The sequence below is a fragment of the Bos mutus genome, chromosome 25 (genome assembly GCF_027580195.1).
Source record: "Bos mutus isolate GX-2022 chromosome 25, NWIPB_WYAK_1.1, whole genome shotgun sequence".
Taxonomy (NCBI): Eukaryota; Metazoa; Chordata; class Mammalia; order Artiodactyla; family Bovidae; genus Bos; species Bos mutus.
This window is the reverse complement of record NC_091641.1, coordinates 5,900,351-5,925,717: the sequence shown is the minus strand read 5'-3', so window position 1 is coordinate 5,925,717 and position 25,367 is coordinate 5,900,351. Positions and strand designations below refer to the sequence as shown.

Here is a 25,367-nt window from a genome sequence, read left to right as displayed (position 1 = left end):
TGGGGTGGGGGTGCTGCCAGCCATGCGGTGTGTCCGTGTGCACCGGGCGGCCTGGCTAGGGTACCTGCGGAGTCTGAGTTGGCACGGAGGCCGGGGTGGGCCCGGGACTCTGTGGGTGGACAGCAGGTGAAGGGCTTGACTTCTGTCACCTTCTGCAACTCTGTGTAAGTTACCCATGAAACCCTGACAACAAGGGCCTATGTGGGTTCCCAGGGCACCAGGCAGGTAGGGGCCTGCCCGGGCCAGGCTGCGGGCTGGGTCTGAGGCCGCCGTGGCTGCGGGCAGGCCCCCCAGGCAGCCGGCTGGGTCTGAGGCCGCCGTGACAGTAGGCAGGCCCGCCATGGCAGTGGGCAGGCCCCCCTGGCACCCAGCTGGGTCTGAGGCCGCCGTGGCAGCGGGCAGGCCCCCCCCGGCACCCGGCTGGGTCTGAGGCCGCCGTGGCAGCGGGCACCCCCCGCCCCGGCACCCGGCCGGCCATACCTCCACTTGCACATCCTCCCAGGTGTCCAGGCGCACGGACTTGACCTTGCTGACATGGGGGATGTTCCGGTGAATCCCAGAGCAGCTCAGACAGATGAACACCCCCAGGGTGTATGAGGCCCAGTCAGGATCTGCAAGACAAGGCCAGACGTCAGGGGGGTCTCCCCGAGACTGGGCGCTGGACCACGGCCCACAGGCCTGCACGCCCACCCTCCTTCCTGGGCTTCATTTCCTCACTGGAGCGATGGGAGGAGGACGGGACACCAAGTTCACGGGGTCTGAGGGCCCCAAGCAGGGGTCCCGGCCACCCCCACAGAGGACCAGCCCCCCGTCGTCCCAGGAACCCCCCGTCACGCTAGCTCCCCCGAGGGCCTCAGGGGAGAGACTGGAAGCCGGGAGCCGGGGCTCCGCCCCAGACTCTCAGCGCAGGTGGCACACGGAACAGACAAGCTTCAGGAGGAAGACTGCCGTGTCTCTACGAGGGACCTCAACCTGGCCTCTGCAGACTCTCCACTGGGGGCTGGGGGGCTGGGGCACAGCCACACCCTGACCCCTAATAAGGGCCTCTGGCCACTGACAGGACAGTGGCTGTGGGAGGAGGCTCCTGCTGCAGCTGGGGCAACAGGCTGGGGGGGAGTGCCCGGCCCAAGGACAGGGTCTGGCTCTCTGAGGCCACCAGGAGCCCCGCCCTGGCCTCCCCCTGCACATCGGCGGGTCCCAAGCAGAGCCGGCGCGGGGGCGGCCTGGACCCGAGGCCTCAGCCAGCTCGGAAGGGCTGTGAGCAGGGCCCCATCCTCCCCACACCCGCTGTCCACCCCCAGCTTCCTGGCCGCTGCCCACATCCCCCGGCTGCACCTCTGACTGCAGGGCCCACAGACATCACGTCAGTTCTCTGGGTGGAACCCCAGGGGCTTCTCCAGCCGGAGGGTGGCGCCCCGGGCATGGCCCCTGGGCCACTAGGCCCCGCTCAGCTGTGCCCCCCAGGCCTCTGTGACCACCCGCTGGCCCCCAAACAGACGCTGGGAGGGGGCGTCAGGGACACGTCCCACCCCACGGCCCCCACCATGACCTGGGAAGGTGCTCTGGCGGCAAGAGCCTGCCCACGGACAGGACCAGGCTTCCGAGGTCCTGGGCCCCTCGGTGCATGGGGACCCTGGGACCAGACACGGCAGGCTTGGGGAGGGAGCAGAACGCCCGGCTCCTGGCTCTGAGCCTCCCGGGAGCAGTGGGAGGGGCACTGCGTGTCAGGGAGCCCCAGACGCCCGCCAGAGCCGAGGCTCCTGGACAGAAGGGCCCTGCCGGTGACTGCTCTCCATAGGCTTGTGGGACCTCAAAGAACACCTATCTGCAGAAGCGCTCCCCGCGAGCCTCACCCAGCTGCCGCCAAGGACCCAGGAAAGCGCCTGCCCAGGGCCCTGAGCAGGCTGCACCCAGCGCCCGGCCCACCCTGCATGGCCACCGTGCCCCCCACCCTTCCAGGAGCACGCCCTCTGTGCCAAAGCGCGGCCCCTGCAGGAAATGAGGAAGCTGGGATGGAGGCCAGCAGGCCCGCGGGCGAGGCGCACCGGGGCCCTCGTGGGGAGCCCACGTCCTCTGAGAAGGAACCCTCGTGCACCGGGGCGGGGACGAGGTGGGGGCCTGGGCACAGGGCAGGGCGAGGGCCACAGCTCCCTCCTGGGCACCCGCCCTGGCCTCCCTCTGGGACCCGGCCCAGCAGAACTCACGGCCCTGCAGCTCCATCACACCCGCCCCAGAGCCTTTCGGGGTGACGGCCTTTCGGGGTGACAGTGGCTACTTCTTCCACACGCAAAAGGGCTCCCTTTAGCCTCTGACTATCACCCAAGAAAGGTGTTGCTTGTGCGTCGACAGCCCCAGCCCCATCCCAGCAGAGAAGCAGGAAGGTCGGGCCTGAAGGGCCGGTGGCTCCTGCGTCCTCCCGGATGGGCATCCAGTGGCCGGGCCTGGAGGAGCACCCGCAGGCGCGTTCCGGCCTCCCCCAGACTCTCACACCCGCTCGGGATGCAGAGCCAGCCGCTGGGGTCCTGGGGTCCGCAGCCTCCTCACCCTCACTGGCCACGACTGGCCACGTTGCCAGGCTGCAGCCCCGCGGTCAAACCAGCTACACAGGACAAGGGAACAAAGCCCAGGGAGCTGTAAGCAGGGCCTGAGGTCACACAGCAGCGGGCGGCTGGCCCAGGTCTCCCAGAAACACCTTCCTGGTTCAGAGCGGGCGGGTGCCAGGAGGCTACACTAGCTGGCGTCCACAGGGGCCCCTGCCCAGCGGCCAGGCTGCGAGGAAGCCTGTCCTCATCTCGGGAGCAGACGGCTCCTGCCTCCTCCTGCCTGGGCAGCGCCGGGGCAGGGAGATGGTTTCGAGTAAGTTGGAGGCAGGGGCGTCTCGGCCGGCAGCCTCCACACTGCAGCCTGTGGAGCACACAGTCTGCCTGCGGGAGTGCCCCTCTGTGTGCCCCCACCTCTGGGCGAAGAGGCAGCGGCCACCCCTGCCCCGGGGCCCACAGCACGGGCACTCGAGTCAGCCGCTGGCCGGATGCATGCCTGTCTGCCCTCTGCCCTGCAAAAGGCTTCAAATCCTCCAGGCAGCAGCAGGGCGTCCCTGGAGGGCCCGGGAAGGCGCTCCAATCAAGTGATTTAAAGAAGGGTTCAGACCCTGGGGGGAGCATTCTGGGGGTGACTGAACAGCAGTCTAAGGCCTCAGGGGTCAGAAGAGTGACTGCCCCAGCCCTCCAAAGCCACAAGAACAGGAAGTGGGGCTGCGCGGGTGTGAGGCTATTCAGGGGAGCCGGCACCCTGCAGCCCCTCTGGGGATAACTGATGACCACTTCCGGTCCGTCTGGGCGTCTGAGCTTCAGCAGATCAGCAAGTCACTCGCCCACCCCTTCCCTCCTCCTGGAAGCAGCTTCTCAGCACAGTCTCCTGGGGGGGCTCGATGCCCACCTTGCGGCCAAAAGCCCCAGGTGGGGGGTAGGGGCGGTTGGGGGAGGGGAGACCTTTGGCTCCCGGGGGCCATTTGTGCCCCCAGGGCCCCAGGTGGAGGGCACCGAGCAGGAGAGCCGGTCAGGCGCCCCCCACGCCAGCACCAGGAGAGGCGCGGGAGCTGGGGTGTGCACGTCTGCGAGAGCCTCACCCTGAGCCCAGGGCCCCAGGGCGGAGGGCGCGGGGCGGGAGAGGGCCCCACGCTGGGCCCGGCTTTACTCTGGGGGGCACGCCCCGGCCCTGCCCCAAGGGCAAGGGGCTGCCCTGCCCCTCTGTGCACCCAGAACGTGGGGACTCCCTTCCCAACGGCCTGGACTCAGCCGCCAGGACCTGTGTCCCCAGCAGAGGCCGTGGGTCAGCAGCTCTGGCCAAGGGCACAGCCAGCGTTGCCGGAGCGCAGGGCCCCGTGGCAGAGGGGTCAGGGCTGCCCCACACTTCTCCGGGCTCCTGCACAGGGGTGACCAGACCCGTGGGCCAGGCAGACTCTGCCCCAGGCCGCCAGCTCCGCACCCGCCTCTCCTGCCCCCCAGCTGCCCCACCTGCCCTGCCTTCTCCTAGGACACTCCGCGTGACTCAGCTTCCTGGCTCTTCCAGGGCAGGTGAGACATGTCCTGGGGCTGAGGCGGGAGGAGCAGGTGTGCCCCTTGCTGAGCCCGCTGGGGGGCCCGGCAAGGCTGAGGGCTGCAGCGGGGAGGGCTGAGCTCTGGGCAGAGGCCCAAGGGGCACCAAGGCGGGGGATGGGCGCTGGCCTCGGGGCCCAGTGCCCACGCCCATTGCAGGCGCCCCCTGCTGAGCTGCCCCCCACGCATCCAGCACCACTGGGGTGTCCACCCTCACCTCCCGCTGGAGCCCGAGCTCTGGGGGGTGGTTGCTCCATCACTAAAGATGGCGCTGCACACAGCGGGCACTCAGTGCCTGTCTGTGGCCACACGTTCTCTCCTCCCGCCCAGTCCCCGGAGAGGCAAGCGCCCGGGCCTGGCATGGCCTCCCCGCCGGGCCCCACTGCCTTCTCTCTCGGATCGCTCCCAGCAGCGGCCAGACCCAGTGGTCAGAGCCCCTCTCGAGCCCGAGGGCCTCCTCGCCTCCCAGAAGCACCTCCACGTGCCCTCTGAGACCCTGGCCCCCTGGAGCAGGCACCGCCGCGGGTCCCCTGCCCACAGTCCCCTGCAGGCTACGCACACCCCACCAGGGGCCCTCCAGCTTCTCATCTGGCCTCTTGGCCCTAAGATCTGAGCTCAACGCAGGCGGTGGTCACGCAACCAGGGAACGTTCTAAAGGCCGTGAATTCTCTTTCCATGGTCAGCTCTGCCTCACGTGAGTGTCGCCGCAGCAAAGGTGAAGGAGAGCAAACAGGGAAGCAGCTTTGGCCGTTCTGCCGCCCCGCCCTGCCCTCTCTGCTCCAGAACCTCCATGAGTGCCGGGCGTCTCCAGTCCAGTCTGCTGCCAGCACGCCCAGCGCCCGCTCGCCGCCCGCGTCCCCAGCGCACGGACGGCTCCCCCTCTTCCCGCAGCCCCTCCCGGCCCTTCTGCCCACACCCGAGCTGCCGGCACACCCAGCTCCTCAGGCTTCCCAGCGTCTCCAGGCTTTGACGGCCCCTCCCCACCACTCACTCCGCAGTGGCCTGCCTCCACCAGCTTCCCCGGCCGGGACCCTCCGCGCCTGCCACCCCGCCCCGCAGAGGCCCTCCTGTACCGCGGGCACCGCCGAGACCACGTGCTGGCGCTGGACACACGGCCTCTCCGCTTCCCCCGGCAACAAGCGAGGCTCGCGGGGCCCGGCGGGTTCCTGCTTCCAGAGGAGCTGCGCCCCCGTGACCAGGGGACCCTGGCAGCCACGGTACCACCTGTCCGCAGGTCACACCGCAGCAACAGCCTCCCCCAGTGAGCGCCCCAGGCCCAGCTGCACCCACACGCTCCCGTCACTGAGGCCGCTCACCCCCACCTGGGGGCCCTGTACTGACCACCGCCTGGCCAAGGCTCCACGGCCCCCCATTGCCCAATGCCGCCCACTCTCACCAAGGCCTGTGCCAGGGGGCCCACGGGCAGGGGAAGCCCAGCCCCAAAAGGCACGCTGGTTATCCTGGGGCCGCACACAGGCGGGGGCATCCGGCCCTCCATCAGAGCTTCCCCCCACGACTGAAGTGCCTCCACCGCTGCCTCCTCTGGGGATCCTGGTCACAGCGAGGGGGGCCCTGCTCCCTCCACAGGGCAGCTCCCACCGTCCCGGGCCCCACCAACTGGTGACCCCGAGTTGCCCCTCCATAACAGAGGGGCCCCCTTCCCCGTGGCCCCTCGAATGCTCTGCTGGCTGGGTCCCCATGAGGCATGCCCAGGGCTCACAGTGTCCTCCAGCTCCCCTCCCCCGGGCCCCCCAACACGGCTCAGGCTGCTTCCCACTGAACCCACCCCAGGCCGGCCCTTAGCTGAGGTGACCCCAAGCTCCCCCGCTGTCCCCAGAGCCGCCGCCCGCTCCCGGCAGCAGCCTCGACATGGCCTCCAACAGTCCAAAAGCTCATCCTCCACATCCCAGTGGCCGGCATCTTCCCTGACCTCCAGGAAGGAGGGGCTGCTGCACCCGCGGCCCATCTGGCCTCTGCACAGGGCCACCTGCCCACCTACCACCCCCATGAGAGCGCAGAGCTCAAGCGAGGCGCAGGGCAAGGCACCCCAACACTCACACATGGGCAGGGCAGCGCCAGCTGTGGGGCGGATCCAAGGTCAGCCGCAGCCAGCCCCTGGCTCTGGGTGGGGCTGCCGTGGGCCAGGCGAGGCTGGCACTCTGCTGGCCACCTCCAGGCCTACACGCTGTCCTGGACAGCCGTCATGGAGGGCCCATCCTGGACAAGATTCTAGGAAGCTGGTGGGGCAGGGAGCACCCGGAGTCTCTCCACCTGGAGAACCATGGTGCTGGCAGATTCGGACGACAGAACTGGTCCTGCACTCCAGAGCCTGCGGAAGCCTCACAGCTTCAAGGGGCGGTCTGCACATCAATGGCATCGGCTCCACTCAGCTTTAGCTCTGAGCACAGCAGTGGCTACCCACCCCAGAGTCTCCGTGTTATTAGATTCAAAGGGCTGGTGTTCCACAAAACACACGAGACGCACAAAGAAACCAGAGTGGGAACTGCAGCAGCATGCTCAGCAGAGCGCTGGGAGCTCAGGCCAGAGGCATCAGGCAAGAAAAAGAAGTGAGAGTCATCCAAGCTGGAAAGGAAGAAGTGAAAGTGGAGCCACCTCATTCGCCAACGGAGTGGCCTTATACAAAGGGAGATAGACAGACCCCACTGAAAAGCCACAAAGACTAGGAAATGAGTTAAGCAAAGGATTCAAAGTTCACACGCAGGAAATCAACTGAATGTACACACACGTTTGTACATATACACACACACGCTATATATATACACATACAACAACTTTAAAAGGAAACTACAAAAGTAATGCCATTTACATTTGCATCAAAAAGAATAAAGTACTTAAGAATTTTCTTAACCGAGGAGGAGAAAGACTTGTACAACGTAACAGTCCTGAAAGAATTTAAAGAAGAAATAAATAAAAGGAAACACATCATATGTCCATGGATTGGAAACTTCATGTTGTTAAAATGCCAACATTACCCCAAACGATCTAAAAAGTCAATGCGATATTTATCAAAATTCCAAAAATATTTTTTTTGCAGAAATAGAAAAACCCATACTAAAATTCATATGCAATCTGAAGGGACCTCCAAAGCTACAGTAATCAAATCATAATCAAAACATATTGGCATAAAAATAGGCAGAGACCAACAGAATAGAGAGCCCAGAAATAAGCCCTCACATATACGGTCAAATCATTTTTTGACAAAGGTGCCAAGATCAATGGGAAAAACTGTCCAAGAAACAGTGCTGGAACGTCGGCTATCCCGCGCAGATTAGACCCGGACCCTGACGCACACCACACGCGAAAATCAACTCAAAACCCATCAGGGACCTAAATGTGAGGCCGGAATAACAAAGCTCTGAGAAGAAAACACGGGAGGCCACCTTCATGACACTGGGTTTGAAAATGCTTTCTTGGATATGACACCGAAGGACAAACGCAAGAAAAGAAAAAAATAAGCAAACTGGATTTCATGAAAATTAGAAAAGCTTTGTTCTGGTCATCCATACGGCTTTGTGGAATCCTAGTTCCCTGACTAGGGCCTGGACCCTGGCCTCAGCAGTGAGAGCACTCAGTCCTAACCACTGGCCTGCCATGGAATTCCCTCACGAAAATATTTTAAATTTTGTGCATCAAAATATACTATCTACCAAGTAAAAAGCCAAACCACAGAAACACAGAAAATATTTGCAAATAATATATCTGATAAGGGATTAATGTCCAGAATATATAGAGAACTCCCCAAACTCAACAACAACGAAAAAACAACAATCCAATTTCTAAGTGGGCAAAGGATTTAAAAAGACATTTCTCCAAAGAAGATATATAAATGGCCAGGCAGCACATGAAAAGACCCTCAGCATGATGCATGATTAAGAACATGCAAATCAGGACTACAGTGAGACAGCACCTCACACCCAGGAGGGTGACTGCTGCCCCCAAACCAAAACGAGAGACGGCGGGGACGGGGAGACACTCAAACCCACGTGAGCGGCTGGTGGGCACAGAAAGCGGCACAGCCACTCTGGAAAGCGGCATGAGATTACTCAAAAGAGTGAGAGAAGAACGAACCACGTGACCCAGCAAGGCCACTTCTGAGTGAATCCAGAAGAACCGAAAGCAGACTCCCGAGACGTCTGCTCACCCACGTTGACCGCAGCTTTGTCCACAACAGCCGGAACGCGGGAACAGCCTAAGTGTCCGTCGATAGAAGAACGCACAAGCAAATGTCCATCCGTACAATGGAGTATGATTTGACCTTAAGAGGGAAGGAAATGGAAATCTAAAGAAAGTGCTTAGGAAAAAATACTCAGGAAAAAAAGACTTTGAGACAAACACTGCAGTAAGAGACAAAGAAGGGCGTCACATAAAGAGGTCAACCCGACAAGACGATGCAAACATTTACAAATATTTAGGCCCCCAAAGGAGATGGCTGGATGGCATCACTGACTCGATGGACATGAGTCTGAGCAAGCTCTGGGAGCTGGTGATGGGCAGGGAGGCCTGGCGTGCTGCAGTCCATGGGGTCGCACAGAGTCGGACACGACTGAGCAACCGAACTGAACTGAGGTACCCAACGTAGCAACACCCAAAAATGTAAAGCAAATGTTAACAGACATAAAGGGCAAAAAAGACAGCAACACAGTAAGAGGGGGGACGTTAAACCCCATGTTCACCAGTGGTTAGATTATCCAGACAGAAAACCAGTCAGGAAACTCCGGCTTTGGCCAACACCTGAGGCTGTGGACACACGTAGGAAGTTCCGTCCAGAAGCCACACGGAGCACGTCCTCCCGGTGCACACGGGCATTCCCCAGGGTCAGCCGCACGTTAGGCCAGAAAACAAGGCCAATCTGAGAAGGCTGAGATCGCGTCCAGAGTCTTTTCTAACCACAGTGGCATGAGACTAGAAATCAAGAAATTGGACGACTTGGAAGAAACTGATTATTTCCTAGAAACATGCAGCCTGCCAAGACTGAATCATGAAGAAACAGGAAATCTGAACAGGCCAATAACTAGTGAGGATACTGAGCTCATAATCAAAAACCTCCCAACAACCCAAAGTGCAAGACAGACAGCCTCACTGGTGAATTCTTCCAAACACTGAAAAAATAACTAATACCAGTCCTTCTCAAACTCCTCCAGAAACAGGAGGGAACACTTTGAAACTCACTGTACAAGGCAAGCATTACCCTGATACCAAAATCACGTAAGGATACCTGGTTTTCTGTACAAAGATACACAAAAAGGAAATCACAGGCCAATATCCCTGATACAAAATCCTCAACAACTGTTATCAAACTAAACTCAACAATGCATTAGAAGGATCATATACCATCATCAGTTGAGATTTATTCTAGGGATGCAAGTTCAGTTCAGTCACTCAGCTGTGTCTGACTTTTTGTGACCTCATGGACTGCAACACGCCAGGCTTCCCTGTCCATCACCAACTCCCAGAGCTTGCTAAAACTCATGTCCATCGCATAGGTGATGCCATCCAACCATCTCATCCTCTGTCATCCCCTTCTCCTCCTGCCTTCAACCTTTCCCAGCATCAGGGTCTTTTCCAGTGAGTCAGCTCTTCGCATCAGGTGGCCAAAGCATTGAAGTTTCAGCTTCAGCATCAGTCCTTCCAATGAATATTCAGGACTGATGTCCTTTAGGATGGACTGGTTGGATCTCCTTGCAGTCCAAGGAACTCTCAAGAGTCTTCTCCAACACCACAGTTCAAAAGCATCAGTTCTTCAGCGCTCAGCTTTCTTTATGGTCCAGCTCTCACAAGGGATGCAAAGACGGTTCAATACTCCCAAACCAATCAACGGTGGGTCAGTCGCTGAGTCGCATCTGACTTTGAGACCCCATGGACTGTAGCCCGCCAGGCTCCTGTGTCCATGGGGTTTTCCAGTCAAGAATACTGGAGTGGGTAGCCATTTCATCCTCCGGGGATCTTCCTCACCCAGGGATCAAACACGAGTCTCCTCTGTGTCCTGCACTGCAGGCAGATTCTTTACCAACTGAGCCACCAGGGAAGCAAAAGAATCAATGTGATACACCAAATGAATAAAAATCATGATCATCTCAACAGGTGTAGAAAATGCATTTGACAAGATTCAATATCCATTTATGATAAAAGCTCTCAACAAAGTGAATACAGAGGGCGTGCACGCCAACATAGCAAAGGCCGTGACGAGCCTCCGCTGACGTCATAGCCAACAGCGAAGGCTGAGAGCTTGTCCTCTACGACCAGGGACGAGGCGAGGGTGCCCAGTCTTGCCACTGTTTTCCAACAAAGTATTGGCACCCTTAGCCAGTGCAAACAGGCGAGAAAAATAAATGGTACCCAAACAAGAAAGGAAGAAGTAAAACTGTTGTTGTTTGCAGATGACAATACATAAGACGTGGGAGACTAAGACTCCATGGAGAGACTGCTAGAACTATCACATGAGTTCAGAAAAGTTGCAGGATACAAATCGATATACAACGATTCGTTGTGTTTCTTTATACTAAAACAACAACAACAACACACACAATTAGAGGCTTCCCCGGTGGCTCAGCGGTACAGACTCCACCTGCCAACACAGGGAAACAAGCGAGCCGTGACCCGAGAGACCCTGTGCGCCACGCAAGGACCAGCCTGCGCCACAGCCCCTGAGCCGGGAAGACCCCGCGCGCCACGCAGGGACCAGCCTGCGCCACAGCCCCTGAGCCGGGAAGACCCCGCGTGCCACGCAAGGACCAGCCTGCGCCACAGCCCGAGCCGGGAAGACCCCGCGCGCCACGCAGGGACCAGCCTGCGCCACAGCCCCTGAGCCGGGAAGACCCCGCGCGCCATGCAGGGACCAGCCTGTGCCACAGCCCCTGAGCCTGTGCTCTAGAGTCCAGGAGCCGCCGCCGCTGAGGCCCAAGTGCCCCGGAGCCTGCTCTGCAGCAAGAGAAACCGGTGCAACGAGAAGCCCACACTCGGCCACTGGACACAGAGCCCACTCGCCACAACTAGAGAAAACCCCAGGCGGCAACAAGCACCCAGCACAGCCAAAAACAAAGCAAGTAAGAACATCAGAGAGAGAAAGTAAGATAACGGCACGTTTACAACTGTATCAAAGAGAGTAAAACACCTAGGGACAGATTTAGGCAAGGAGGCGAAAGCCATGCACACTGAGAGCTGCAAGACACTGACGCCAGACAGGAGCCACCGGCGGATGGAGCCACCGGCGGATGGAGCCACCGGCGGATGGAGCCACCGGCGGATGGAGCCACCGGCGGATGGAGCCACCGGCGGATGGAGCCACCGGCGGATGGAGCCACCGGCGGATGGAGCCACCGGCGGATGGAGCCACCGGCGGATGGAGCCACCGGCGGATGGAGCCACCGGCGGATGGAGCCACCGGCGGATGGAGCCACCGGCGGATGGAGCCACCGGCGGATGGAGCCGCGCCGCGCTCAGCACGGGGAGGGCTGACGTTAGAACGCCCATACTCCCCAAAGCCAGAGACACAGACGGATGGTGACGTGCCGCGCTCAGCATGGGGAGGACTGACGTTATGAGAACGTCCACACTCCCCAAAGCCATCCACAGTGTCAGAGAAGGTATCTACAGAAACCCCTGTCAAAACTCCAATGGCACCACAAAACAAACCATCCTAACATGTTTATGAACCTCGAAGTCCAAACAGCCAAAGCACACTTGAGAAAGAGGAACAAAGCTGGAGGCATCACAGTTCCTGATTTCAACTGTTACAAAGCTATCGTAATCAAGAGAGTAGCAAAAAAGTATAGTATTAGCATAAAAACAGACATACACATCAATGGAACAGAACAGAGAGCTTAGAAATCAGCCCACATCTATGTGGTCAATTAATTTACAAGAAAGGAACCAAGACTGTACAAAGGAAATCAGAGGTGTTTTCAGTAAACCGGGAAACTGGACATCCACGTGCAAAGAATGAACGGGGACCACTGTCTTACGAAATCGACTCAGAATGGACTGAAGACGTGAGTGCAAGGCCTGGAGCCACAGGGCTCCTAGAGGAGCGCAGGCAGCGAGCTCCCTGACGCCAGTCCTGGCGATGAGTCTGGGGTCTGACACCGAAAGCGAAGGCAGAAAAGCAAAAATAAACCAGTGGGGCTAAAGGCTCCTCAGGGCAAGAGCGTCAACAGAATCGAGAGGCAATCTGTGGGAGAAAGTATTTGTAAATCATGTACCTAACAATGGGTCTAAATACATCCAGAAATACACAAAGAACTCATGTGATAGCAAGCCAACAACAAAAGACTCAACACTTCAATTAAAAAGTGGGCAAAGCCTCTGAGGAGACGCTGTTCCAAAGACGTGCAGATGCCATGGTGTGTGGAGACGCTCACAGCACTAAGCACCAGGGAAGCGCAGGTGAACTCCACAGCGAGGTGTCAGCTCACACCTGTGAGAAGAGCCATCAAGAAAAAGACGGGAAATAACAAGCCTGCGAAGACGAGGATGCAAGGCGGCAGTGGGTGTAAGGGCACATCTGGGCGGCACCACAGGCAGAAAGCCGGAGAAGGCGATGGCACCCCACTCCAGTGTTCTCGCCTGGAGAATCCCAGGGATGGGGGAGCCTGGTGGGCTGCCATCTATGGGGTCGCACGGAGTCGGACACGACTGAAGTGACTTAGCAGCAGGCAGAAAGCAGGGCGGAGGCTCCTCAGAAAGTTAGACATAGGGCTTCCTTACAATCTAGTAACTTCATCTCTAGATATTTTACTGAGGGAAATGAAAATGCATTCATAAAGATATCTGCATCCCCATGTTTACTACAGCACCATCTACCACAGTGAAGATATGGATGACTGGATAGAGACGTGCCACTGCCACACGTGGATACTACTCAGCCGTCAAAAAGGAGACCTTGCCACTCGTGACCACGTGGATGGATCCTGAGGGCATTATGCTGAGTAAAATAAACCAGACAGAGAAAGACAAATGTTGTATTAACATGCGCAACCTAAAAAGCAAAACCCCAAGCCCCACACTCACAGAGAGAGAGAACAGGTTGTCAGAGGTGGGGCTGCGTGAAGAGGGGTCAGAAAGCACCAGCTTCCAGTTACAGTCAACGAGGCCTGCGGACACCTGCAAGCTGCTGAGAGAGCAGATCTTAAAAGTCCTCGTCACGAGGAAGAGACCCTGCATGAGGGGTGCTAACTAGACTTCCTGTGGCGCCCATTTCCCGGCATGCACGAGCACCGCATCGCTGTGCTTATACCTGAGACTAATGTGACGTCGCAGCCAGTGACGTGTCAACTGTTTAAAGGAGGCGGGAAACCGTGCCTCCAGACACAACAGGGTGAGCGCTGAGGATGCTGTGTTCAGTGAAATACACCAGACGCAGGAGGACGGATCCTGTGTGATCCTACTCATCTGGGTCGAGTCCACAGACAGCAAGGGAAGGCTGTGGGCTGGGGAGAGGAGGGAGGCAGTGTTTACCTGGACAGGTCTCTGTTCTGCAAGATGCAAAGAGCTCGCAAGACGCACTGAGAGACGGACGGTGGTGACGGCTGCCCCACAACGCGGATGCACTTAACGCCGCTGAGCGGCGACTGCACAGAGTGGAAAGCGTGGCTTTTATGTGTATTTCACCACGATGAAAAAAATAGCGACCTAAAGCCCAAGCGGGCTGCGCCTCCAGGGAGCAGGGACCATCTGCCCAGCCCACTTCTCAGCAGCCCCTTGCCCGCCATGCTCTCAGGGGACCCTCTCCCAAATTAAGCCACATTGCAGAGCCCCTCCCAGCCTGGGCGCTCCTGCCCCGCTTCACAGCAACGTCTGAAAAGTCACCTCTGCCTTGAAGCCCCCTGGGGTGGAGCACGGACCTCCTGTTCTGAGGTCTGGCAGGCAGACACCCCAGTCCCGGCTGAGCAGTGAGGCCCGGCCCCCAGCCCCGGGCCCCTAGCAGGAGGGTCTCCACGTCGCACCGCACTCCCAGAAAGCGCTCCTTGACAAGCCCAGACCTCACCAGTCAAAACTGGTTTCACCTGGTGGTCCAGGTGACAGGCATCAAAGCCCCACAGGAGGACCACCCACACCTCAGCCCAGGGAATGCGTGGAGGCCTCGCCCTTCCTGCCTATGGGAGGCCAGGCAGTCACCTGGCAGGTGACCAACGAGGCGGGTGACCCGGAGGAAAGAAGTGCAGCACCCCCTGCCTCTGGGACGGAGGCCCCCCACGCAGGCCTGCAGTGAGAAGCGCCTCCAGGAGCCTCAGACCAGGCCCTGTGTTCAAGGGCAGCGGCGCCCACTCTGGGGCAGACAACTGGAGGGTCTGGGGGCTGCAACCACCCCCAGACGGCCTCCCTGCCAGCAGCCCTCGCGTGGCGACCTGCCCAAATCTATCCCCACAGCCTGGCGGTTGGGGGGCCAAGGCCCTGGGGACCCCCAGCCCCGAGGCGCCGCTCTGGGTGGGCTGCGGCGGAGACAAGCAGGAGCACCAGCCACTCCAGGGCGCTGTCCTCCTCTGGGCCCCCTTCAAAGCCAGGAAGGGCTCCAGTCGGCCAGCTGGCCGCAGTGGGGACAGGAGGCCACAGCAGCCCCCCAGGGCGGCCCCAACCATGGACAGAGCCGTGGGGCTGCAGCAGAGACACGGCAGGCGTGACACAGGCCAGGGGGCCGGGCACCCGGACAGCAGTCCCCCCTGAGGCCCACGCCACTGAGTCAGCTCCAGGTCTCCAGGCCCTGGTGTCCCCAGCTGTAAAACCGGGGCCCACGTCCTGGCTGCTCCTCAGGCTGCCGAACAGACGAGGTGAGGATCTGAGGTCCTGGATCGAGTCTGGAGGGCAGAGGTGTGGCCCAACGCTGGGCACCGGCCCTCCCGAGTGCCTATGCCCGCGGGGCGGGGGCAGAGTGCCCCTGGCCGAGTGGGTGGGCGGGCGCAGCGGCTGTAAGACCACTATGCAAAGGAGGCCCCTTCTCCCTCCTGCCAGGGAGGCTCGATGTCCCAAGAATCTCCTCTGGGCAGGCTGGCCCCATGGCCCGGCCCCTCAGACCAGGCCTGGAAGGAGACGGTGCGGGCTGCCTTCCTCCCCAGACCACTCCCTGGCATGGCTCACGCTCCTGACAAGTGGAAACACAGACCCAGGAGAGAGAGGTGGGGTGGCCAGGAGGGCAGCAGCAGCAGGCAGTGGCTATGCAGCCTCAGCGCACAGCCGCAGGCCCTGGGCAGCTGGCTCGGAGGGAGGCCGTGGGGAAGGCCCTCAGCCTGCCTGCCTCCAGAGAAGCCTGCCACTGCTTCCCCTCGGGGCCGCTCCAGCCCAGCACGGCCTCTCCCAGCAGATTCCCGGCACCTGGAGGGGGCAGGAGGGAAGAGACCCCTCCCAGCCCACTGGGCGAGCAGTGGCCAAGAGCCGGGCAGTGGGTCCTGTTTGGCCGATGTCCAGAGTCCGTGTCCCCACCTCCCTCTCTGGGGGATCAGCCACTCCACGCTGTTGGGCTTGCTCTGAGGGACGCCAGTGGTTCCTGTTTGGCCGATGTCCAGAGTCCCCACCTTCCCTCTCTAGGGGCTCAGCCACTACACGCTGTTCAGTTTGCTCTGAGGGGCTCAGGCTAGGCGCCCCAGGGAGCACCCAGTGTCTCCCTGCAGGCCGGGGGCCGCCCTGGCTGTTCCTGCCCCACCCCCACTGCAGCCACGACCAGCCAGGGGCGACCAGCTCACTAGCAGGGTCCCCGGGGCCTGAGAGCAAAGCCTTTTCTCTTCCTGCCAATCCCTGAACACTAGCCCCAGGGTTCCGGCGACGAGGAAATCACCCCAGAGCAGGCACCACCCAGGAGCGAAGTCCAGGAGATGCCCGCTGGGAGACGGCACCTGCCCAGGGCCCCACCTGAACTGGCCACCTGCCAGGGCAGCGAGGTTTGTGGGCGAGAGGGCCCCGCGACCCCTTTCCCAGCGGGTCCACGTGGCCGTGGCAGGTGCTTCCTCCCCCGCTCCCAGCGCAGGGCCGGAGGGCGGCTGCAGACAGGGGCCATGACGTCACCGCAGGTGGGGGCGCCAGCGGACCCTCCATCCCCGCGGAGGAGCCTCGGCCCCGCTCACCCATCCCCTCCCTGCCGCCCGTCTCCCGGCGCGATTTCCTCTTTCTTTGCGGAGCCCCAGGTTTCGCAAGGCGGCGGCTGCCGGCGGGTGACAAGACACGCAGCCTGGGGGAGGGGAGGCGGCGACAGAGCCGGGGGCCGGGGGCTGGCGGGATCCGGGCCCGCGCCCCACCCGAGCGGGAGCCAGGCTCCGCGGCCCGCGCCCCCCAGCCCTGCGGGCGCCGCAACACCCCTCCCTGGCCCGGGGCTGGCATCCAGGCCGGCACCCGGCCCCGGCCGCAGCCGCCCCGGCCCGCACCCACGCGGGCCCACAGCACCCCGGCGCGCCCAGCCGGCCCGCACCTACCCGGGGCGCCGCAGTCGGCGCAGCGCGCGTTCCCCGGCCGCTGCAGCAGCTCGAGCACGGCCTTCCGCCGCTCCTTGGCCATGGCCGCGACGCCGGGTGGGGAGCGCCCGCTCCGCCGCACTAGGGCCCCACGCAGGCCGCCCGCTGCCGCCGCCCCTGCGCCATCCTGGGCGGCTCAGCCCGCGCGCCGGTTCCGCATTCCTGCCGCCCGCCCGGCCCCGCCGCCGCCGCCGCCGCTCTCCTCGCCGCCGCGGCCGCCGAGCGTGTGCCGGCGCGGGGCCCGGGGCGCACGGCGCGCTCTGGCCGGCGCGGCCCGCGGGCGGCCCCCAGCGGCGCGGGCGGAAGGGCGGGCGAACGGCCTCCTCCCGCGCCGGCCCGACGCCCCAGCCCGCGCTCCCGGGACCCGCCCAGGGACCCGCAGGGGCGGTCTGCGGGCCGCCGCCCACCCTATCCCCGTGCAGCGGGCGCACCTGCCCGGGCAAGACGCCAGCAGCCACGGTGGGAGTGGGACCATTCCTGGTTAATCGCCCTGACAGCGCCTGGACACCTACTGTGCCCCCAGGGGCAGCGGGCCAGGCCCATCGGGCAAGCAGGGAATGCTTGCTGGAAGGGGTGCGTGCGCGGCCTTGAGGACCACCTCCCTGTCCTCAGAGGAGAGGCCGGCCGGTGACAAGCCCCAGTGCGGTGGGCGCTCAGGCCACAGAAGGGCCCCGCTCTGCACCCAGCGGGGACAGGCGGGGCGGGCTGTGGGGGGAGAAGGGTGCTCTGGATAAAGCCTTCTGAGTCAGGAAGCCAGCACCCAGATGCCAGGACAGCGTGGGGGAGGGGAGGGGACGGGTCCCTGTTTGTTCAGATTCTTTCCGTTTTCTTCTTAAATTATGAATGCAGCGATGCAGCTGGTTAGAAACAAACAGCAAACACCACAGCCTCCCCACCACCCCCGACCCCAGCGACTGAGCCAACCATTGTCAACAACTGCCAGCATTCTCCCAGAACAGTCCTCGGCCGGTCAGTCCGCGGGGAGGCCGGCGCTGCGGGTGCGTTCCACCTGCCAGGGTCTCAGCTGGATGCTGTGCTGGAGTCCCGGGGGGCCCACAACCAGGAGAGCACCTCCAGGACAAGGGGAAGGGCCGCTGGACGGGGGCGGACCTGCCACCTCGCCCCCCACGGAGGCGGCGTGGGCACTGCCCACCGAGGCCTGCTCTGGCCACCTCTGGGGCACAATGCTTCCAGAGCCCTGAGGGTCTCCCGGGCAGGACACGGGAGCCCACTTGGGCGCGAGTCTCTAAACCACAGGTCCCGCATCACCGTGTGCTTGGACTGGCCCCTGTCTCCCCCATCAGATGGCGCCCTTCCAGGAGGGACGGCTGGTGTCCTCATCTCGGGGTCCCCATGCCAGGGTCAGTATCTGCCACAGAGCAGAGTGAGGGACGGCGCTTCATGAAGACAAACTGGCCTCAGTCACAATAGCAACTTCCTCACTGACTGGGGCTCAGATGGTAAAGCGTCCGCCTGCAGCGCAGGAGACCCCAGTTCAATCCCTGGGTTGGGAAGACCTCCTGGAAAAGGGAACAGCAACCCACTCCAGTATTCTGGCCTGGAGAATCCCTTGGACAGAGGAGCCTGGTGGGCTACAGTCGGTGTGGTCACAGAGTCGGACACGACTGAGTGACTTTCACTGACACTTACCGTACATCAGCTGCTGCTGCTAAGTCGCTTCAGTTGTGTCCGACTCTGTGCGACCCCACAGACGGCAACCCACCAGGCTCCCCTGTCCCTGGGATTCTCCAGGCAAGAACACTGGAGTGGGTTGCCATTTCCTTCTCCAATGAATGAAAGTGAAAAGTGAAAGGGAAGTCGCTCAGTCACGTTGGACTCTTAGCGACCCCATGGACTGTAGCCCTCAGGCTCCTCCGTCCATGGGATTTTCCAGGCAAGAGTGCTGGAGTAGGGTGCCATTGCCTTCTCCATCCTACATCAGGCATTAGGTCAAACCCCTTCCTATTTAATCCCCATTTTACAGATTCTGAAAACAGAGGCATGGAGCTGTTCGGTCACACCCAAGGCCACACGTGGCTTCTAAGTGGAAAGACTGGGATGAACACACAGCTGGGGGACAAAAAAGCCGAGCCCCCCACTCCAGCGATAGGGTTGCTGAGGGTCGAGGAGGGATGGGTGGGGGCAGGAAGCCAGAGGGGCTCGGAGCAAGAGCAGGAGAGGAGCAGGCGGGCACCTTCTCTGTCGTCCCATCTCACTATGGGGGTGAGGACATGGTCCAGGGAGGTGGATTCAAGGACAGAGGTCAGGACGTGAGATCCTTAAAGAGACAGGCAGGACGGAGTTCTGCAGCCCCTGACTGGGCTCCCAGGCCGAAGGGAAGCACAGGGTGCAATGGGCTGGTGTGGGGCTCCCAGGACGCACGGCACACACAGCCCTGGGCAGGCCATGCCCAACAGGCCCTTGCCCAGGCTCCAGGGGGGTGTCAGAGGAGCTGGAGGCCAGCGCCCAGGGTCCTGGGGTTGTCGGAGGGGCCGGAGGCCAGCGCCCAGGGTCCTGGGGTTGTCGGAGGGGCCGGAGGCCAGCGCCCAGGGTCCTGGTGGGGCCCTGGGGGGGCCCCTGTGCTGAGTGGACGGGAGCGAGGGGAGTGACCACAGTCTGCTTTGGGGGAGGGGGCACATGAGGGTGACTGGGGGACACACAGACAGGAAAATGCCAGGGACTCAGAGCCTTGTAGCTTGAGGATGGCTTTGAGGATTGGGGAGGGCGCCAAAGCGCCCGGGAGACCCAGGGAGGGGTCCTCCTGAGGGCTGGAGACGGAGTCTGGGGCAGTCGATGGAGTCCGCAGCGGGCCCCCCAGCAGGGCTGAGCAGAGGGGGGCCGGGCAGGAGGGGGGAAAGTCACGAGGATGGGGTGGAGGGCAGGGAGGGTCGGGCCCGAGAGGCGGGGCCCGAGCCCCAGGGGCTGCAGGGCGGTGGGCCGGAGAGGCGGGGCCCGAGCCCCAGGAGCTGTAGGGCGACGGGTACAGGCAGGGAAACATGGCTGCCAGGAGGCGGCGCCGGGGCTGAAGTGGGCGCCCCACGGGATGCTGGCCACCAGCTCCTGGCAGCAGTGCCCAGACTCCTGAGGGACTTCTGCAGGGCAGAGGGGTTGGCACTCCGGCCTGGGCGGGGCAGGGCACCCAGAGGGGGCCTGCCGGGAGGCCGGGCCCTCGACAGCACCCTCGGCATGCCTGTTCTGTGCAGAGCCCTGAGCAGCGGGGACCTGTCTACCAAGGGGAGAAAACGGAGAGCCCCAGGCCGTGTCCACCACCCCCACCAGCACCCTTGCCTAAGACCTGGGTTTGGGGTGCGTCAGGGAGGGAAAGCAGGCACTGCCCTCCAGCCTTTCCCGGCCACGTCGTGGCTGGGGCTGAGCAACCACAAGGTTCCGGGCTGGCATTGGGCAAGACCGGAGCAGGGCAGGAACCCAGCCAGCAGCTGGCTCAGCCCAAACCCTCCTGGGCCTGGGGGGGCCCGTGGGGCGTTCCTCCCTGTACCCTCCATCCCCGGCCAGCCTGCTCTGAGCCACACCTGAGCCGGGAACCCCACGGGGTTTCCCAGGAGTGGATGAGCCGGAGGGTCGGAGTCAGTCCTCCATTGAGGACTGGGTGGCAGCTGAGGGCCAGGTTCCCACGGGGACTCCGGGGGCTGAGGAAGCAAGCACCTCCCAGAATGTGGGAGACGCACAGAGACATGGCTGACACGCCTGGCTATGAGTGGCGGCTTCCGGTGTGGCTGGCACAGTTCCTGTTTTAAAGCCCTCACCCTGTGTAATTCCTGAGCCTAAGCCTCAGTCTCCAGCCCCACCCCAGCAAAGGAAACACAGCGACACCCCAAAGTAAGGCGACCCTCAGTGCACAGGGTGTGCACCCCTCCCCGCACCACAGCCAGGGTCGGCGGGGACGGTCCCGGGACCAGGACTGCGTCTCCATCTACGAGCGGCACTGGCCTAGAAACCCAGGGGGTCTGGGGGGGGGGTCCCCAGAGGGGATGGGGGGGTGGGGTCTCCATGGGGGTAGAGCTCCAGGGCTCGTTCAGTGGGTGTGGGGACATTTAAAAAGAGTTTCTGCCTGGTATCCTGAAGGGAACCAGCATGTAGCAGGAGGACGTGTCTTCAGGACCCCCGGTGCTCCTGGAGGACCTGGGCTCCCAGGGTGCCCCCTGGGGCGGGCGTGGGAGCCGGGGGAGGCCCGGGTGCGGGCTGGGGAGTGGGCTGCAGCTGCGGTGATGTCCCCGGCTCTCTGAGCACTGACATCCAGCCAGGGACTTAAAGTTCACAAATTAGCGTGACTCAACTCACAAAGACCTCTGACAAGCCAGTGGGAAGAGAACCCGAGCAGTACGTTCTCCCAGGAAGACACACAGACATGCACGTACCCAGCATCACGGCTGTCGGGAGACGCGGGACGGCTGCACCAGCACGGACCCATAAACAGAGCATCACCCACTCCACCAAGTACGCCCCTGAGACAGAAAGCGCATACGCTCAGAAACGTGTACCTGAACGTTCAAAGCAGCGCTCCTTACAGGAGCCAAAGCAGGGCAACCACTGTCCGTCGGCGGAGGCGTGGATACAGGGGAGCAGGACTCGGCCGCTGAAACGAGAGCAGCGTTACAGCGCTACAGCCCGGACGAACCGCAACGGTCGGTGAGAGCAGCCGGTCGTGACGCCCACGGCGTGCCAGGGTGCTCCCAAGGCCTCTGACCTGTCGCTTCCAGCCCGTGCTGAGCCACCAGGCTGGCGGAATGGACGGGTCAGCAGTCCTCAGGGGTGGGGAGCCGAGGCTGCGAGGCCCTGCTCACCGGCCGCCTGAGGCTTCTCTGCAGGACCAGGCCGCAGGCCTGTCAGTGGACTGAGCATGAGGGACCCTGTCCCATCTGCAGGGCGAGGCGGTGGGAGTCCTCAGCCGTGTGCACGCAGCCCTCAGCTCACCGGGCCCTGCAGGCTGCGCACATGGCAGGGCCAGGTCCTGGGCTGACATGCAGGGACAGGACAAGTCAGGCCGCGGACAGGGGGACAGGCGGGGTGTGAGGGGTCCTGGCCTTCCCCAGGAGGGTCTGTGCGTCTGTGCCCCACCCTGTCCGCCCCTCAGCCTCCCACACGCCCTCCCCAAGGAGCTTCCTGCCCCGCCCCCGAGAGGTGGGACCTACCGACTGCCCCACCCCCTGAGAGGTGGGGCCTACCGACTTCCCCTCCCAACTAGAGGTGGGGCCTATTACTGTCCCGCCCACTGAGAGGTGGGGCCTAGCGGCTTCCCTGCATACCAAGAGGTGGGTCTTCGGTTGCCCCGCCCACCGAGAGGTGGGGCCTACGGCTGCCCCAGGGTCTGGGCCGGGAGCCGTGAGCCTCCCACCCAGGAGGACCCAGGACCCCCGCCTCCAAGACTGGGAGAGGACTCAGCTCCCGCTGGTGCACTGTCTCCCCAAGTCTCTCCTGAGCTGCCGCCTGCCAAGGCCCCGTGGGGGTCCCCCACCTCCCGCCCGGCCCCCACCCGGCTCATGTGCCAGGCACACGGGTATGGTGTCAGAGGGGCATCAGCCACCATCTGACCACAGCCCATCCAGGGCCGTGAGGATGGCAACCATCAGGCGCTGGGGTCAGAAGCCAAACCTGGGGAGCTGCCACCAGCGCGTGCACAGGGGGTCTCCTCTCCGGAACCCTGCCCCCATCATCACGCCCAGGACTCTTCACAGAGCTGGGCAAAAGCCCGGCCCTGACCCTCCCCCAGCGCCCTCTGCCCCAGGGTGGTCTCCTCTGCAGGGGCTTCACTGCCCCCTGGGCACAGAGCTCGCAGGTGTGGACGGAGAGCCCCCGCAGCCCCTCACTGGTCCCTGAGCCCGGGGTGAGCAGGGGCGCAGGGGCTAGGGGGGCTGGACCTCAGCTGGGGCCTCCAGCTTGGCCCCCGCATCAGGAGTATCCAGGGCCTCAAAGACGCACAGCCCTGGCCTGATGTGTTACTCCCAGAGTGTGGAGGCCACTGCATGTTCGCTGAGCCCTTGGGGGCCCCAGAGGACGGCCCTCCCGCAGGTGACCTCAGGCACTGCAGCTCCACCACCGGCCAGCAGGGGCCGCCACGCCACCACAGTCTGTGCCCCGCGGCCTCCGGAGGGAGAGGCCCTTCCCAACCCCAGCTTGTCACGGGGCGGCCGGCCCCCTCCACACGCCAACCCTGACCCCACCCCCACGACGTGGTAAGCCGGAGCCTGGTAACACGGCCTGGCACCTTCAGAAGACTGTTCCCCTGGTTGATGTTCCTATTGTTTCTATAAAAATGATAGATGCTTGTTATAAACACAAAGAAAAACAGCCACGCGCTGTGCACCGCGCGGAGACAGCCCTGTTCGCTGAGGGCCGGCTTGGAGCCTACTCTACACGGTCCCGGAAGCTCTCCCAGACCCCGGGTATGGTGGGGGCTGTCCTGCTCTGGGGTCCTGCTGCCGCCACGTGCTTCCCAAGGACAGAGAGCAGCCACCTAAGACCCCCGCTCCTCCTGAGCGCCTGGGGCGCGCTGTCCAGGACGCAGGGAGGGCAGAGGCCACGGCTTCTCTGCAGCAGGAGTGAGGTCAACGCGCACACCCTTCAGTTTCCTTTGAAGGCCGTCTACTGAGTAATCAAAACCACCGCGCACCGCAAAGCGCCGCACACAATCACACGTGAGCCACGCGTGTAAAACAGGCAGGGTTCTGTGTCCCCCAGTTTAAGCACTTCATGTATATGAAACAAACGAGGTTCTCTGTGTCCCCCGGTTTAAGCAGTTCACGGATATAAAACAAGCAGGGTTCTCTGTTGTGTCCCCTGGTTCTAAGCTGCCCGTGCCTGGGGGGCCCGACGTCATCACGAAGGACCCTCCGGGAGGGAGCTGGGGGCCCCGGGTCAGAGAGAGGACGGGGGAGGAGGCAGTCTGGGAGGGAGAAGCCACCAGTTCAGGACGAAGACGGGCCACAGAGCGCAGCGCCTCCAGGAGCTGGGAGAGGAGGAAGTGGACTCTGCCCAGCACCTTCGTAAGGAGCCAGCTCGCAGGAGCTACTGAACATGAGGCCTCCAGTCTGCAGCATGACTGTGTTGTTTAAGCCACCGAGTCCGTGCTGATCTGTTAGTGGGGAAGGAACCTAACTTGCTTTTTTTTAACAAAAGCACTGCCTCCCTAAACAGAGTAAAATGTATTCCACCCACCTGTTTTCCTCCACTCGAGTTTCCAGAGCTGTTACAGGGAGCTGGCTTGCTCCTTAAGGTGGGGGGCCCGGCCCTGCGCCCCCAGCTCCCGTCCCAGGAGCTCCATCAGCATCGCTTTTCAGGAAGGTGGCTGCAGGCCCGGGCTGACGGTGGCCGTCAGGCTGCCCTGACATCATCCTAAGGAAGGCGCTTGGAAGACGTTCTGCCCGTTGTCTCAGGGGCCCTCTAGTAACATCACTGGCTCATCGAGACAAGTACACACAACAAGTAAAAGGCATTCTTTACTTGACAAATGACAGGCAACCAAAAACACCTCACGGGAGCTTCGGCAGGACCAGAGGAAGCCTCGTATTCTTAGCAACGGTTGCGGGAGCTGCCGCTCCTCCGTGAGGAGCCCATGGTCCACGTGCGGTGTCCTCCGGCCCGGAGCCCCCTCCCGACGCCACCACAGCTGCATTCTCTGTGGGATTTCCAAATGTGTTTCAAAATGCAAATTCACCCAGTCATACATGTACAAAGTTCAACTACAAAGAAATGAGCACTGAACATTTTTTTAATTCTTTATTTTGAAATAACTCCGGACTTCCAAAAGTTGCAGAAGCAGGCCAGAGTTTGCCCGCTTCTCCCGAGGACACCCTGTGTGCACAGACATGATACGCTGTGACCGACCTGCAGCCCCAACCAGCAGCCCTTCGCCCGTCCTCGGGGAGGGCACCGTGGGTCCTCACACCAGGCTTGGCCCTCAGGCCGGGCACATCGGTGTGTCCTCAGAGACGGAGGTGATGCGCTCAGAGAAAACAGCAGTGATGCCTCCTCCTTGGGGCAGATCAGGGCAGGTGCCACGGGCAACATCCCAGAGGTTTCGGCTGTTGGTTGAGTGCTTTCTGGGGCGTCCTCCAGAACAGGCAAACCCGTTCCACCTAACACTGCCCACCCACCTCCAGACACACCGATGCCCGGATGGCCCGTCCTTCCACACGGGCCAGGGCTGGGAGGAGGGCTGTCCCCTTCCTGTGCTGGAACGTTTGCTCCACTCGTGACTCCCTCAGCAGGGACTCCCAGGCAGGAACTGATGCTGTGGCCAAACCCTAACAGTCGTTCCTGCTGCTGCCAACCAGGCCACTGGGAGCCCTGTTGCACGCTCCCGACAAGTCCACCAAGGCTTCGGCAACTCCTTACTGTCTGACACAAGAAGACCCAGGGTCAAATGGACTTTCTGGCCCTGGGTCTTCCTGCTGGAGAGAGGCTCAAATCAGTCAGCCATTAGGCAAGCCCCTCACTGCCAGGGGTCCCCCAGGCCCCCAGGCCCCAGAGCAAAGGGATGTCCGTATGAACACAGATGAGTGCATGCACACGCTTCTGCATACACTTCCGTACATCTGCTTCTCTACCCACGGCCCTCTCCCGCCACGCTGCCTTCTGGGCCCCGAGTTCCCTCTCACACCACCTGCAGGGCCATGCAGGGCACACCGTGGTCTCCCCCAGCCCTTCCTGCAGCCACCCAGGGCCCTGCGTCGGGAATAAGCACAGGTGGCCAGGTCACCCCAAAGCTTTACAATTACAAACAATGCTGCAATGAGTAACCCTGTACATGTGAAACGCCACACTGGATACTTCCATGGCTCGCTTTGGTGATAAAAAGCAA

At 62.1% G+C, this 25,367-nt stretch overlaps 1 protein-coding gene across 2 annotated transcripts in view; it reads right to left on the bottom strand.

The window, feature by feature from the left end:
* Window positions 1–16,842, bottom strand: part of ADAP1 (ArfGAP with dual PH domains 1) — a 34,892-nt gene extending 18,050 nt beyond the window's left edge. Inside the window, exons 1-2 of one of the 2 annotated variants that reach the window (XM_070363170.1) lie at window positions 16,511–16,842; window positions 481–611 (exon numbers count right to left, since the gene is read on the bottom strand). In XM_070363170.1, the coding sequence (XP_070219271.1) occupies window positions 481–611; window positions 16,511–16,592 (213 nt within the window). In that variant the 5' untranslated portion in view covers window positions 16,593–16,842. The remainder of the gene's footprint in view (window positions 1–480; window positions 612–16,510) is intronic. The other variant, XM_070363169.1, reaches the window with a different exon arrangement.
* Window positions 16,843–25,367: the final 8,525 nt, after the last annotated feature.